The sequence below is a fragment of the Zea mays genome, chromosome 7, assembly GCF_902167145.1.
Source record: "Zea mays cultivar B73 chromosome 7, Zm-B73-REFERENCE-NAM-5.0, whole genome shotgun sequence".
In the NCBI taxonomy this organism is placed as follows: domain Eukaryota; kingdom Viridiplantae; phylum Streptophyta; class Magnoliopsida; order Poales; family Poaceae; genus Zea; species Zea mays.
The window spans coordinates 121,233,322-121,250,013 of record NC_050102.1 but is presented as its reverse complement, the minus strand read 5'-3'; the positions used below and the strand labels follow the sequence as shown (position 1 = coordinate 121,250,013).

The window sequence follows — 16,692 nt, the reverse complement described above, 5'->3', positions numbered from 1 at the left end:
ATGAGGCAACTCCGCGGAGCCAGTCGCAAGGATTCATTCTTGTCTGGACTGTCTTGTCTTCAATGACTATTTACTTAATGATGGCCATGGACATTCCTTCTTGTTCTTGGGTTATCAAAGCAATTGACAAAATCAGAAGAAATTTCCTGTGGAGAGAGAGGAAAGAAGCTATGGGAGGACATTGTTTGGTAGCTTGGAACAAGGTTATTAGACCAAAAGAATTTGGAGGATTGGATATCTTAAACCTGCATTTGATGAGTTGGGCTCTTAGATTGCGCTGGCTCTGGTTGAAAAAACTGATATTGGCAGGCTTTGGGCATCCTTTAAAATAAATGCTCATCCTTCGGTTAAGGCCTTCTTCTCGGCTGTGGTTTCTTCGGTGGTGGGCAACGGTAAAAACACCTTGTTTTGGACAGATAAATGGATCGATGACCAGAGTCTAAGTTAGCTGGCCCCTCATTTGGTCAAGTTGGTCTCTTCTAGGGCTAAAATGAGGAGTGTCCACGATGCCCTCAATTCAAGGAACTGGGTGCATGACATCAGAGAAGCTATCACTGTAAATGTTTTGTCTGATTTCCTCAATGTTTTGGACCTCACTGCAGACTGGGCTTTAAACCCGGATCAAGAGGATAAGCATATCTTGCTGCTTTCAAGCTCAGGTTTTTACTGTGCCAAATCGGCATATGCCGGTTTCTTTCTTGGAGCAACAACTTTTAAACCTTGGGAAAGGATTTGGAAAACTTGGGCTCCTAGTAAATGCAAGTTCTTCATGTGGCTTGTGGCTCACGGTCGCTGCTCAGCAGACCGCCTAGCAAAGAAAGGACTGCCTCACCCTCAATTCTGTCCTCTGTGTGATCAAGAGGAAGAGACACTAAACCATTTGTTAGTCTCCTGCGTTTTCTCACGGGAAGTCTGGTTTCAGATTATGAAATCTGTCGGACTGCAGCACCTTGCTCCTAACCTTGAGAGCTCTTCCTTTGAGGATTGGTGGGAAGGAGTTGCTGCAGTTCCTGCTGATCCAGCATACAAGGGGCTGCACAAGGGCTTGAATTCTTTGATCATACTTGGTGCTTAGGCCATATGGAATCACCGCAACCGTTGTGTATTTAATGGTGTGCAGCCTAGTTCCAGCATGGTCATCAATTGGGTCAAGGAGGAGTCTCACCTCTGGTGTAGGGCTGGAGCCAGTGATTTATCTAGCATCCTTATGCTCCAGTGAACCAGTCGGTAATCTTTATTTTAGAGTCTCCACGGTCACGGGTCTAGATGTCTTTTGTTGTTATTTTTCTACCTATAATCCAGTGTATGTGGGTTTGCGTGGAGTTGTATGAGGTTTCTTCTTGCCTCACCTATTCTTCTTAATATAATGATACGCAGCTCTCCCACGTTTTCGAAAAAAACAAGTATGTGAAAGGGTGCTGGAAGTAGAGGTCATGTGAGAAGTAGCACCTGAGTCGAAATACAATTCATTGGTCGAAGATGTGAGTTAGGGACGCCGTGTTGAAAGCATGGCTAGGTACTGCAGATCCTAGGAGTCCAGGGCAGCTATGAGGTTATAAATCCTGGGTGTGGCCCATTGGCCGGCCTTGTGAAGGAGCATGGTGGCATAAAGATCCGTGAGGGATGGCGATGGCAGCGGCGGCCGTGGCCTCCTTGGCTTGAGCGGCACGGGCTAGGGCCGTGTCGTAGGCCTGCTGGCGCCCTATGTCCTGTTGGACAGTGGACACAGTAGAGGCGGAGTCGGCGAGGAGGGTGTTGCCGACGGCCGTCTTGACGACATGATCCTTGGGCGACTGTGGTGGCGTGGGGGATGGTGTCGAGGGGAGGGGGAGGAGAGTAGGTGCCACGTGGCAGAGGAAGCCGCCATGCAGACGTAGTAGGACTGAGAGCCGACACGCTAGGCAGCGGAAGAGGGGGAAGCCAAGGTGAAACCTAGACTCGTGATACCATGAAAGGAGATATGGCTTAGGGAATGGTAGATTGACTATAGAGGTACAAGGGGTGTACAATATATAGGCAAGGTCATCTAAGGTTTATAGAAAGCAGCCAAGCAATGGAGATCCTTGCCTAATCTATGATCAACTACCATAAACGCCTAGGTACATATGGTAGGCCTGATCAACACATATGAGGCAGGTCTGATCAGCCCAATCTAACACATATGAGAGGTCTGATTAGCACATATGATAGGCCTGATCAGCCCAATCTAACACCTGAGATGTTTCTAATATCTTTATTTCATAGTTTTTCTAACATGAATTAGGGAAGGTTTCTGAGTTTTAAAAAGAACCCTGTTGAGGTACTTTCAAATCAAAATATAGAAGAACTTGATTATGCTTTTCATCAAATTTGTACATTTTGTATTGACGTGCTCTGAGTTATTGGGCATTATTTTAAATGTTCCGAGGTAATTTTAAAAGTCAAACAATCAGTGAGTTTATAATAAACTTTAATATGGTTACAGGTCAATCAATAACTGGTTCTGGACAATAATATTTAATGTATTGGGTCCAGTAGAGAAGTGTTTTTCTTTAGATGGAGTGTGTTTGCATTGCTTCACTCTTTGCTTACAATAGAAATGTCCCATTCATCAGCGAGGCTTGTAAAGCATCCGACCAAATTGTGGAGAATGGAGGAACCATTCCTGGTGCTGCGTGTGAAAATGTAAGTTTTATAGTATATGCTTATTTTGCTCTACTTTGCTTTGGGCCTTCAAAGTTTTCCAACACACCGAGACATGGTAGATTAAGATCGTTGGTAATCCTGACTGGCCTTATCTCTACGACAGGCTACATCCATCATAATCTACATGAGGCTCAGCATTATACAACCAACAATTTCACCAAATTTATTCTGCAAAACCAATTTGTTTTTCTCATCTCCTGCGTGTCATTGCATTAAGAGATATTCGATAATAATCACCAAGGTGCTATTTGTTTTTAGTGTTCCAATTAACAAGATTGACCACATTTTTTCACTAATACTATTGGTTATACAACTGGAACATCACTTATTGGGCATTTCTGTACTAAATGCTACAGTTGTTTTTCCACGGAATGCAAATTTTACTAGGTTTCTTTTCTAGATTTCTATTGACTCTAGTTCGAACAGGAGCTCGACAAACAACTATTGTTGATTACTGAAGAGCGCAATTGTTTACTCTCTGAGACACAACAGATGAGATCCATGGTCGCTGAAGCAGAGGTTTTGAAAGAGAATTGTAACAGAAAGGCAAGTTAGCTTTATTTGTTACTAACCTCAGGTTACCTCAGTAATACTAACTTGTTTTTCTGTTGCTTTTTCTTTATGTAGTTAATACATGCCAAAGATACAATAGATGAGTTGAGCTCTAGGATATCTGTCATGGAAGCCAATCTGAAAAATGTAAGCATTGTTGAACTCTTGTCTACTTTATCCAAACTTAGGAAAGTTTAACTTAGTAAAAAACTAAAATGTCCTACATCCTGGAAACAACAACAAAACCTTTTAGTACCAATCAAGGTGGGTGTTAGAGGATTTGGAGACTGTTAGCTCCTTGTGTTTTGCTATTGTATTAGTCTAAATGTTATGGGCCTTGTCCTAGCCAATGTACTACTCTTATGATATAGTTACAATATTGTCTATCCTAATTAGGGTTAGGGTTTCCAACATGTTATCAAGCCTAGTTTCTCTCCCTCCCTACCTTCCCTAGGCGCAACAGCCACCAGGCAATCGCCTGCTCATCCCTCCATGGCTGGCGTGCCTCCCTTCTCCCCTCCCCTCTTCTCCTGTCGTTGGTCTGTGGTCGCTGTAGCCACGCCCGCGACACCTTCCATCGCCTCTGCGTGGCCCGCGCAAGCCGTACATGTGTTCGTTGACGTTGTGCCGCTCGCCCCTGCCTCTGCACAAACCATGTAGGGCCCACTCGTGCCCGCCTTTGCCTCTGTGTGGTGCGTGATGATTGCGCCCGCCCTGGCTCTCACTGTTCCTAGCCCTACGTCAGCCGCACTGCCTGTGCCAACCCTCGCGCCGGTCGTGCCTGCCCTTGCGGCCTTGTTTGCGCATGCGCCGCTCACTTACGTGTTGGTCATGCCCACGCCGGCTACGCTATTTCCCTTCCACCCTGACGTTGCGTCAGTTGCCCCCTAGAGCTGAAGAGGGCAATAGTAGTGTCGGTGTGAAGCTGGGCCCCTTGGTTATCTCCTCGAGGATAAGGTCGTTGCGGACCTTGACACCTTGTGGAAGGACTGGATCACTGGAAAGGCACCTAGCGGGTGATCTAGGTCCGCAAGTGATAGTAGCGCTTGTTGAGGCCTTGTAGACAGTTGAGGACGAGCGTACGATCGGAGACATGCTCTTTGAGATCATGGAGGGAGTCTGTCGTGCCCTTCACCTGGCGGCAATACTTGGTTATGGAGAGATTGCCCCGCATGAAGGTCCAAAAGGCGGAGTCGAGGTGGAGAGCACGAGCCTCGCAGTTGTCGAGGAATTGCTCCTCAATGGCAACCTAGGCCTAACAGGCAGTACCACCATGCTCGAGGATACGTCCGAAGGTCGACCATGACAGTCCTAGGATCCAGGAGAGGAAACACAGACCTTCAGCAAATGTTGGAAAATCATGCTCCTCAATGGCAACCATGACAGTCCTTCAGCATTACTCCACCAATCTTGGAAAATCATGTCCTCAGGCCCAGACGCCAAGTATTGCAGCCCCACTTTACACAACACCTGCCACCAAATGTTTCTAGAGAACACACAGGAGAGCAAAATATGCTGGACTATTTCTTCTTGCTGATCGCAAAAGAGGCATTTGTCATGATGATCCATACCTCGTCGGGCCAATCTGTCAGCCGTCCAGCACCGGTTGAGCGATGCTAACCAAATGAAAAACTTACATCTTGGAGGAGCTCAACTTTTCCAAAGTCTTTTAGCCAGTTCAAAGGACGTTGTACCGGTCCAAAATATGTTATAAGCCGTCTTAGAGGAATAGAGGCCAGAAGCGCAAGGCACCCAAAGGTGGACATCAGGACTCCTGTCTGTAAATGAACACCTTGAATCAGGTCCCAAACAAGAAGGAACTCCCTGATGACTACATCAGTCAGACTCCCAGAGACTCCCAGAGATATCCTGAACTCAGCAATTTTCAGCAAGAGCCTCCTGCACCGTGCGGCCTTTCCTCACCCTCCTTGGAATACAACTGATCGGATAGGGGGCAAAAACTGCAATAGACTACCCTTGAATCCATCTATCCGTCCAAAAGAGAGTTGTAGCACCATCCCCCACAGAAGAGTGAACCGAGGCCTGGAAGAGAGCTTCAGCATTAGGGTGTACTTTTATGTCGAACTCAGTCCAGGGTCTCTCAGCCTGTGTTTTTCTGAGCCAGAGCCATCTCACATTGAGTGCCCAACCAAGGATTTCCAGGTCGTGAATACCCAAACCGCCAACATTAAGTGGTCTACACACCCTTGTCCAGCCAACAACACAATGGCCTCCCTTGATATCTTTTCTGCCCTTCCAGAGGAAACCCCTGCGAATCTTGTCAATGGCTTTGATAACCCATTTAGGGCATTGAAGGACAAGAAGATGATATATAGGAATGGCAGTGAGGACAGCTTTAACCAAGGTCAGTCTTCCAGCATTAGTGATCAAGGCAGATTTCCACCCTGGCAATTTGTCAGCCACCTTGTCTATAAGTTCTTGAAAGGCAATCTTTGGAAGCTTCTTCACAGACAAATGAAGGCCCAAATATCTACAAGGGAACTTTTGCACATTACAAGGAAAGATCTCCTGGGACATGTCAACTTGCTGATCATTACAGTGTATGGGAGTGATGCTACATTTGTTGATATTTGTGACAAGACCTATAGCTTCCCCAAAAATCCTTAATATTTCCTTTAGCACATTGAGCTCATCTCCCTGCCTAAGACCTCTTCTGTGATGAATAATATCCCCAGGCTCCCCGTTAACCAAGACCCTAGTAGTGGATGAACTCAGGACCTTTGAGATTATCCCGCACCACAAAGGACCAAAACCCAAATGTCTAAGAACCTCAAAAAGGAAGGTCCAAGAGACAGTAAAAAGCCTTTCCAATGTCCAATTTCAACAAGATTCTAGAAACTTTTTGCATATGAATGGCCTTGGCTGTTTGCTGCACCATGACAAAATAATCATGTATACTTCTCCCTTTCACAAAAGCACTTTGATTCACAGAGACCAAGTCAGAGAGCTTAGGTGCAAGGCTATTAGCCAAAATCTTGGTAACAATTTTTGCAAAACTGTGAATTAGGCTTATTGGCCTGAAATCTTTCACCTCAATGGCCTCACTCTTCTTTGGCAACAAGGTTACATAGGCTGAGTTGAGCAGATATAACCTAGATGCATCCACCTGCCAAACTTTCTCCAAGGCTGACATAAAATCCATTTTGATGATAGGCCAAACCTTTTTATAAAATCTACCTATGTACCCATCTGACCCCGGGGCCTTGTCAGAAGGAAGCGATCTGATGGTGTGCCAAACCTCGTCTTCAGTGACCATCTGCTCAAGTTCTTGGAGGTTCAGAGGACATCTGTGAAAAGCTTCCAGATTCAGGGATGATACTCTGAGAGGGACCATTCCAAGCAGCGTATTATAAAATCCCAAACAGCCTCCCTTTTCTCCTTTTGATCAACGATTAATCTATCCTCTACCTGATTTTTTCCAATAAATTCTTCTTCCTGTATCTGTCGTGCTGGTGAAAATAATCAGTGTTGGCATCACCTTTCATCCACAGCAGCCTACTCCTCAAGCGGGCTATGGTTCTCTCTATGGATACCAAAGCCAGAGAATGGTGTTTTAAACGTTGTCTTAGCCACTCTTCTTGTGGGGATAGGGATCTTGAATCTCTTGCAATTTCAAGCCTATGAAGAATCTCATTAGCCATCAACACCTGTCTTTTTATGTTGCCCACCTTTTTCTGACTCCAAGATTGTAGATGCTTGGACAGCCTCTTGAGTTTCCCAGCAAAACACTGCAGAGGGCAGCTATACTCCAAAGGTTGCAACCAATATTGCTGCACTTCTTCCATAAAACCCTCAATTCTTGTCCAGTAACTCTCAAAATGAAACCTCCTTATTCCTTGAATGAGCTCATGCAACCCCAGCAAGAGGGGGCAGTGATCTGAAATCATGGAAGCTGAACTTTGCAGAACAGAGTTGGGTATAAAGTTTCCGAATCTGCAGTATAGAAAACCCTGTCTAAACGGACCAGGGTTGGGGAAAACCTCTCATTGGACCATGTGTATTTCCTTCCAAGCAATGGCAGCTCCTTCAGTTTCAGCTCGTTTAACAAACGTCTAAATCTTCCCATCGTGGCTCTGTTTAGGTTGCCATTGTTTTTATCTTCAGCTTTATAAATAAGGTTGAAGTCCCCCCAATCATCCACGGGCCACTGCATAAGTTACGAATCATTTGCAATTCCTGCAGGAATAAAATCTTGAGGTTATCCAATTGAGGGCCATAAACTCCAGTGAGCCACCAGGGAGTGCCATCACTCTGCTGGAATTGAGCTGAGACTGAAAAGGTGTCAATTCTATGTTGAATAACCTTGCACGAAGTACTTTTCTAGGCCAATAAAATTCCCCCTCTTGTGCCAACTGCTGGAAGCGTTACAAATTCATCAAAATCAACTCCCAGGAGAGACATAACCATAAAGTGAGAAATAGAGCTCTTCTTTGTTTCTTGCAAACACACCACGTCAGGACAAGTACTATTGACCATAGTACGAACAACATCCCTTCTGACTTTCCTATTCAAACCTCTAACATTCCAAAAGAGAATTTTTGAAGGATCCATAAGAGAAACAGGGTCACAAAAAACTACACAAACATGGGTGATGGCTTACTCCAGATCCTCTGGACCTAGGCCAGCAGACATCACCTGGACATCCACCTGGACATCCAGAAGATGGATATCAACAGGCACTGACCACCCGAACAAAGCTGACAAGGCCTTAATATGGGATTCAGACAAAGGAGAGTTGAACAACCTGCCATATTTTTCAAGAGCTTCATCGCTGATCACTTCCTTCGCATTAACAATATCCATTGTTCTTATTAGGTCAATTTGGATCTGCCTGGATGCATCATTTGGGGTCCTCCGCTTAGCCAATCTGCTGCTTCAACGAGGGACAAAATCAGGTGGTAACTGTTTACTTCTTTTCAGAGGTGTCAGTGGGGGGAGCAGGCCATCCGTCTTCTTCGTCACCATGGCGACGAAATCACAACCAGGGTTGTGTCTTTAACATGCCCAGATTCCACTGAAATATCTTCATGTGGGCTAGGCGTCTACCGCAAGGGATCCCTCTGCCTTCTACTATATACCTTCAAGGTTGAACTCTCATGAATGGTGGTAGAGGGATCCAAGGTGCCCTGAACCGAAACCTCGCACTGACCGACATCTTCTACAGTTTCAGCCGTAGAGGACATACAATGGGGCGAGACTAGCCCAGCAAGGCCCGTCCCAGCGACCCATCGCCGACGTCGGGGACCAGGCGTGGGCCCAGCGGCCCAAGAGACCCCTGCGTTCCGGCAAGTTTCGCGGGTGGGACAGGGGGAGGGGTTTGCTGTCGAGGCGACCCATCTTCAAAAGCGGAACATACCAGCCCAGCAACAGTTTGAATACCTGCTGCCTCGAGACCATGCACCAAATCTTCAGCTCGTCTTTCCAGCACACAAACCATCTCTCGCGCTTCCCTCACATTGAGCTCCGCGCCCTCAACAGAAGGGTGCAACACCGGCAGTAGATCTTCTGCCGCATCGCCGACCTTGCCGGTGAACGACTCCCTAGGCGTGATCAACACATCATCTCCGACTCTTTGGGAAGGCCGCTGCGGCCCCAGGCGAGAAAGAGCTTAGCGGCGCCTGCCATCCGAGCCGCGTGACCGACGTGGGGAAGAAGGCCCGCCAAAATGGCTTTGGCTGCCACCAGGCTGGTGGCCGCCGCCGCCTCTCGGGGGGTGGCCGCCATCGCCATCGGGGGGAGCACCATCTTCATCATCAGCAGGAAGGGCGCCATCTTCAACCAGGTCAGATGGCCCACGATCATCAACAGGAGTTGCCGTCATGTTTAGCTTGTAGGATAAACATCTCTTCTCACTAGAGCCAGGACCTATCTCCGTGATGAGGAGATCCATATTACGATGAAGATTCGTCGGTTTTATACACCACGCTCTCAACATGAAGGATGAGTAATCAGACTTCATCACGGTCGCCGGGTGTAAGTCATCGATAATACATGAATCACGCAGCAGCTTCTCGACAGTAGCTCTTGACCACGCATGCGACGGAATACCCCTAATCTCCACATCCATTAGCGCTGGTAATGTCGCCGCAAACGCATTCGCACAACTCTTCCACCTCTTGAAAACAAGATCAAACCATGGCCCTCTAAAGATCATTCCTCCATTGAACACCCTTGAAACCGTATCTTCATCAGGAAAAAGCAGCAAGAAATCTTCCGGCAAGGCCCGATGAATAGACATGTTATCTGTATTGACGTTGAAACTTTGAGCTATTTCTTCGATGATGTCAACTGCTAGAACCTCCGGCCTGATACCAACAACTGTGACGAACAGGGCCCTCCGCAGCGCTGCCTCGTCCCTTGCCATCTCATCGGAGAATTCCAGCACCCATGAATGGGGGGCTTCATGGAATCAGCATGTTGCACAACCCCCTCCGCGACCAACCCTCTAGAGGAGGCAGAAGCAGGTGACCGCGATCGCTGATCATGTGCATCGCCAACCGCAGCCCGCCGACGTTTCGCCCGACGCCTCTGACTCCCTCCAATGACTGATGGAATAGACTCTCTGGAGCCCTGAGCCATGAACGGGGGTGAAAAGAGTTCTCCCCCGGTGGCCGGCTGCGACGGAGCAATCCGCCTCCATACCGATTCTCTTCGCTTGAAACCTTGGGAGATTCCTCCATGCAGACCAGGATCCTGCATCTTTCCGAGACGCTGCCACACCGGAACTCGGCCGACCTGATTCCTAGGGTGCGCCCTCCGAGTCACCTGAAGTGGACACCCGAGAGCACGGTGGCCAAATCCCAGGCACCGAAAACAGCGGGAAGGACGTCGACAGGAAGCAGCGAAATGAGAGGGAGAGACAATTGAAGCACCGCCCTCAGAGATCCTCAGGGGACCATCTACGAGGAGAGGGAGGGAGACGACTAGCACGCCTACAGGCCACCACCTGCCACCCGCCCTTAGCTAGAGGCGGCCGTGCAGACTCTTGGGTTTGCACCACCTAGTCGGCCGCCGACTGCCCCACTGCACCGGCCAGAGGGGCTCTGCACGGTCGAAGAGGAAAATTGGTCCCCAGGGGAGGAGTGGAAGCAGGACTCTCGCCACAGGAGAGAGCCGCCTCTTTGTAGGAACACGACACCACCCAGGAACAACCAGAAGACGAAGAGATAGGGCTGGCGTTACTCCATCTCTGGAATTTGGACCGCCCAGCCTGGGAAACCGAAACAGCATGCACAGTGCGCCCTGGCGCCATGAGAGTGTGATTTGTGCTGGTGTTCGCCGCGTTCGGAGAGAAGTCCGGCGAGGGGTTGTGGCGGTGGGTGTGGGCGCCATGAAGGGGAGGGGTGGAGGGTTTGGAGCCATCCAGACTCGACAAGTTCATCTACCTGGGATGAAATTCTAAAATCACTTTTTAATGCTGACCTCATTGGCTTTCAATTGTGTTCGGTCTTAATATTGTATTGATTTGCATGCTCTTATCAGTTCATCCCAAAAGGCTAGACTCTTAGACCTAGTTTAGATATTCTAGTATTGACCTCAATCCACATGTATTGCGGTGGATTGGGGTGTAACTTAAATTAATTTACACCCCAATCCACCTCAACACATGTGGATTGAGGTCAATACTAGAGTATCCAAACAAAGCCTGCATGTCTTTTTTGATATTCTATGCAGGCTTAAATACTAGAGTATCTACATGTGGATTGAGGTCAATACTAGAGTATCCAAACAAAGCCTGCATAGGTAAAAAAACATGAGGTCAATACTAGGTCAATAAGAAATATGAAATATGGATAAAGTGGCCAATTCATTTCATATTTCAACAAGAAAGACATGCAACTGTGGAGTTAAAATAAGTTAGATTATATAATTTGGATAGATTATAATAAAAAAAACTGTGCGGCATCTTGTTAAACTTTAAAATCAGTTTTCTGCGTTGTATTTTCAGCAACTGGCGAGTTACGCGAAAGTGCAAATTTCATAGCATGCTTGTGTGTACAGGATACTGCGTCTAATAACAAAGAGAAGACAAAGCTTCGCATGGAGATTCGATGGCTGCGTCCACAACTTGACGCCCATCGTGGTCGGCTCAAAGAAGCGATGAATGAGATGAAGACCATGGATGCCAAATACCAAGAAGCATGCACCACGCTGAAGAAGGACCTTTCTCAGCATGGTCGCGAGATCCTGAGGTTGAGAGAGATGCTTAAAGAATCACAGAGCGCATCAAACTGAGGCTATAAGTTTCTCATATCTAATAGCTCACGTAGCAAAATGCAGATATGTCGTCAGCCCTATGGAAGCACTCGTTGTTGCGTTTGTTCGCTTCGGACCTTCCTGGTACCGTGGTTCACTGACTTTCTTTGAGGTGTGGTGCGATTCCATGCGTCAGCTACTTCTAATCCAATGCGCTTGCGCTACCGTAAAGAATCCTGATGTATGGGGGCATTTTGCTGTTCAAACTGTACCTTTTCTTTCTATTTAGTCTATAGTGTAACAACTACGATAAGTAGCAGGAAGATTGAGCGAAGCTTGAGTTATCTATGAAACGATGAAAATGTCTAACGCACTGAATTAGTCTTCTTTAATATTTTTCATAAATTAAAGTCTAAGGCCATTTCATAGATTCTAATTCTATTCTAGCATATAAAATTCTAGTAAAATAAATATTTAAATATAATTATACAAATATAAAAGCTCAAACTAATGATTAGAAACGTCGATGTTTTTTCAAAATATCGAAGAGTCAACATTTTTAACTAATCCTTGATGGAGCACTAATACAATAATATTGTTGTCTCATGATCTGCGTCAAGATTAGGCATTTTCTACGAGTTTGATTTTTTCTACTTCGGAACGGTGAATCGCTCAAACATTTACATCATAAGTTAGGTTATCTGTAATCTTTTAGGGTAATATTTGAACTCTGCGTCGCTATTGAATTGTTTAGGTGATGCTGGACACCAAGATTAAATTATAGTTTTAATCTACGTTTTTTTAAATACATGTTAAAGCGATTAATGTCTACTCAAATGTTTTGCATTAATACTTTCTTAGTATACACACGATATCAGTTAGTGAATCTCGCATGCCGTATTTTCTCTAAAATTAATTAATCTGATGTTTACGAATCATGCATAACGTTTTATAAATATAACGTGTCGAGTTTTAAATATGATTTCTATTGAAATTATAATCGGATTAAAGCTAAAGTAGATATTTCTATGAAATATCTTCCTTGCATGATTTATATTAGTTAAAATCAAATTAGAAATATAGTTTTACGCACTAATCATGAAAATGTTTCGAAAGTTGTATCTTTTCAACCGTAGCTCCGATTTTCGCGTTTCTTTTTCTCGTGTGACTCTAGAAGCGAGCGTTATGACGCGTTGCATGTTTTAACAATCTTTACCCATCTATGGTGTATTGTTCCTTTTATTTCAAGTATGTTGAATGTTTGTTTGCAATCACATAGATAATAGTTAGTTTGGTTTTTACCGAAGGAGCTATAGGATTAGAACCCAAGCAACTGATTGATAAAGACAAGTGTCTTGACCAACATATATCCTATTCATATGAGAACTTACATTCCCACAACATGATTCAACCTAAGGATTGACTATATTTTTATTTATCCTGTCCTTGTTTACCTTTTTGGGTTGGGCTGTGATTATTAGTTTTATGCTAGTGCTTGAACTTAATTAATGAACATGACGGGACTGATTATGATACAATCCTTATATTTTGGATATGATTATGAACTTATGATACTAATGAGACTCTTATTGTGTCCCGAGTGCTTTTCTGTAAGGACCAGTTCGTTGGATGACCACCCACAAAAATAGTGTATCCATAAGGGTAGTATGGGACGCCCTTAGCCAATTAATTAGAGGAACCTAAAGTGTAGTTTGCTTTGATGTCGTGCCATCAATGGGGTTCGGGCACAGTGATTGCTCTGCTGAGGCTGGGAGCTGAGGTTCTCGTTTGCTTTTGTTAGTCACCCCTTGGGGAGAGGTACTGTGTTTACCAAACCGGTGAATTCACCTCGAAAGTGAATTTGGGTCTTCCAAGCCTAGGCTAGAAAGTGAATCGCGACTCATGGGTAAAGTGTTCGACTTCTATAGAGGGTTTATAAACTGATATATCAGCCGTGCTCACTATTAAGATCGGCCTTGAGAGCTCTTTGATTAGAGATATAATTGTTATGATTGCGATGGTGGTTTTAGTTTGATGAACATGAATCCGGGGACTGATATTTCCACTATGAGGAGATATCCCATGGGCTAATAACTTGAGATTAATGTAACTTGTCTTATATTAATGATAAAACTTGACGTATTAAAAGCAACTGCTTTGAGCCTAACCCCACATAAAGTTAGTCCACTTTAGCCAAACAGGGCATTTGTTGAGTACGTTGATGTGTACTCGCCCTTGCTTTCACATAAACACTAGGTTGTCCACATTGCAACCCTTGCTCACGAGAAGAAGGCAACGAGGCGGATTTCCAGATGTTTCAAGACTATGACGAGTTGTAGAACTAGATTAGCGTTATCCTCGGTTAGTTGCCTATGAAAGTCCCTTTACTTAGCTATATTCCATTTAAGCACTTTGATCATTGTGAAGTCTAAGGCTATGAGGATGTCTTCGGTTGGCTTCTAAATGGGCAACAAGGGCAAAGGTTTCCTCATAACAAATACCTTCTTTTTGGCAAAACCCTTGGGCAGCCAACCTCACCTTATTTCTCACTAACAACCCACCCTCACTATGTTTGTTTTTAAAAAGCCATTTTGTACCAATGCGATGGCAGTTTGAAGGAGGTGGCACCAAAACCCAAACCTGTTTCCTCTCAAAATTTTCAAGCTCCTCATGCATAACATTGACACAGTTAGGATTAGACAAAACGTGTCCAACATCCTAGGGCTCAAAAGAAGCAACAAAAGCTGAGTGAGCAAAATGGGACATCAGTCGATGCAGGCTCAACCGGTGCAGCCGATGCAGATAGTTCAGGATCGCTGTTGGGGCGAAGGCAAACACGCTACCCTTCGCTGATGCCTTCGTCGTCCCGCCGCACTAACGAAGACCATATCCACAGCGCGCCCGAGCAAGCCAGAGGCGCCGACCAGATGAAGACCGACGCGGTCCCCCTTTGTCCTCTCCATGGCAAGGCGAAGGGTCTGTCGAACTCTACTGGTCCCATGCCCTTGCTACGGCCGAGAGGCCCAGGTGGGATCTGGCCCACTGTGACGGGCCCCGCGCGGATAAGTGCATTACGGGCCGCGTCTGTAATAGCCTTTTCCGTAATGACAGTCTGTAACCTCCACTTGTGGGAATATTTTGGGGATAAACCGGGTGCTCGAGGGCAGGAACATCTTTGGCAAGGGACGGGTGGCCGCTCGAGCGCCTATAAATACCCCCGTACAGTGCCCGTGAGAGGGCAGATTAATAGAGCTATTGGCATTCCTTGTTGAACCTTACAAACACTCTCTCCATTTTCCTGTTGGATCTACTTGCCCGAAAAAGCAAGTGCCAACAATCGCCCCAGTCAGTGTCGTCGTGCTCCTCCTCCACAAATATGGTCTCACCCATCTGTCTGGACCTATAGGCTCAAAGACAGAGGATGGACTAGGAGAAGTCTCATCAAAGGTTACCTCACAAGTCTCCATGATTCGGTTAGTCTCAAAGATAAGAACTCGATAAGCACGGGAGTGTAAAGCACAACCGAGGAAAACACCATCAGAAGACCATGACTGAAACTTGTCCAAATTTCCCTACTTCAAAACAAAGCATCTACAGCTAAACACCCTGAAATGACTAACCTTGGGTGGTCGTCCAATGTGGGACTGTCTACTAGGATGGATCCGTCACCGGTTGAATCCCTAGGTCTCGCTCAAGCTACTCGTTTACAGCTCGATGGTCACAATGTTCGCACCAATCCTGGTAATATTAGCATGTCCACACCCTTAAGGAAAACGTAGATACCAGTGGATGGAGGACTGATGGGAAAAACAACAAAAGGATATCTGGTTGATCCTATAAGAAAGATACAACTAGATGTGTCTATCGGATGACCAAAAAATTCTATGTATGACCAAGAGATCGTCCCACTAAATGAACCCCAACCGACTCATCAGATCACCCTAACGTGTCAAGTGCACCAGACAACTAGATAACCAAACTCTTTGTCTGACCAAGAGTTCATACCACTAAATGGACCGCACCGACTCGACATACTTGCTTGGGGGCTCAAGGGTCTATGTTCTCCCTAGTGCACCAAGTGTGCTAGGTGACTAGGAGACCAAACTCTCTATCCGACGAAGAGGTCATCCTAGTAAATGAAGCCCAACCAACTTAATGAACTCACTCAGGAGCTCAACAGCCTATGTCTGCACTAGCATGCCAAGTGTGCCCGATGACCAAATGACCAATCTTTATGATTGACCAAGAAGTCATCCCACTAAACAAACTGAAAGGGAAATAGGGTTAACCTTTTTCCTACAATTAATTTTGGTGGTTGAATGTCCAACACAAACATATGGACTAACTAGTTTATTCTAGAACTCATGTAGTACAGGTGCATAAGGTTCAACACAAACCAATAAAAAGATTGAAGTTAGGGATTAAATTGAACCGAAGCAAAGAAACCAATGTGCTGTGGTCTGGCGCATCGGACTGTCCGGTGTGCCACCGGACAGTGTCCGATGCACCAGGCCCGTACAGGGCTGAACCAGCCACTCTCGGGTTTCAGCAGGCGCACTCCGCTATAATTCACCGGACTGTCTAGTGTGCCACCAGACTATCCGGTGTGCCACCAGACTGTCCGGTGCACCAGCGGAGCAAAAGCTAACTCGCACAACGGTCGACTGTAAAAGCTGATAACAGATGAACAGTGAAGCACAGTACGCGCAGAGTTAGAGCCGTAGAGTCAGAGGCGCACCGGATAGTGAACAGGACCTGTCCGGTGTGGCACCGGACTGTCCGATGCCACAAGAAGACAACGATGCCAACGGTCGACTGCTCCCAAACCCTAACGGTTGGGTGACGTGGCGGCGCACCGGACAGCCTACAGTGCCTGTCCGGTGGCGCACCGGACTGTCCAGTGCGCCCATCGCCAGCATCCTTCCCCAACAGCTACTTGGTGGTTGAGGGCTATAAATACCCCCCAACCACCACAACTCCAAGCATCCAAGTTTTCTGAAGTTCTCATTCAATACAAGAGCTAGTGCATTCAATCCAAGACACATTTCCAAAGATCAAATCCTCTCTAAGTCTAGTATTCGTTCCAAACACCTAGTGACTTGAGAGAGAGTGTGTTCGTGTTCATTTGCGCTCTTGTTGCTTGGATCGCTTTCTTCCTTCCTCATTCTTGTTCCCAAGTGACTTGTAATCAAAGCAAGAGACACCTAAGTGTGTGGTGGTCCTTGCGGGGTCTAAGTG

At 46.0% G+C, this 16,692-nt stretch overlaps 1 protein-coding gene across 8 annotated transcripts in view; it reads left to right on the top strand.

Annotated features, from left to right (window-relative positions):
• Positions 1 to 11,870, top strand: part of LOC103632770 (kinesin-like protein KIN-7I) — a 56,630-nt gene extending 44,760 nt beyond the window's left edge. For 2 of the 8 annotated variants that reach the window (XM_020540940.3, XM_020540946.2), the window contains exons 28-31: positions 2,595 to 2,664; positions 3,112 to 3,231; positions 3,313 to 3,384; positions 11,260 to 11,870. In XM_020540940.3, coding sequence (XP_020396529.1) covers positions 2,595 to 2,664; positions 3,112 to 3,231; positions 3,313 to 3,384; positions 11,260 to 11,493 — 496 coding nt within the window. In that variant the 3' untranslated portion in view covers positions 11,494 to 11,870. Of the gene's footprint in view, positions 1 to 2,594; positions 2,665 to 3,085; positions 3,232 to 3,312; positions 3,385 to 8,073; positions 8,176 to 11,259 lie in introns of those variants that run through there. The other 6 variants (XM_020540941.2, XM_020540944.2, XR_004851510.1 and 3 more) reach the window with 5 other exon arrangements.
• The last annotated feature ends 4,822 nt before the right edge of the window (positions 11,871 to 16,692 follow it).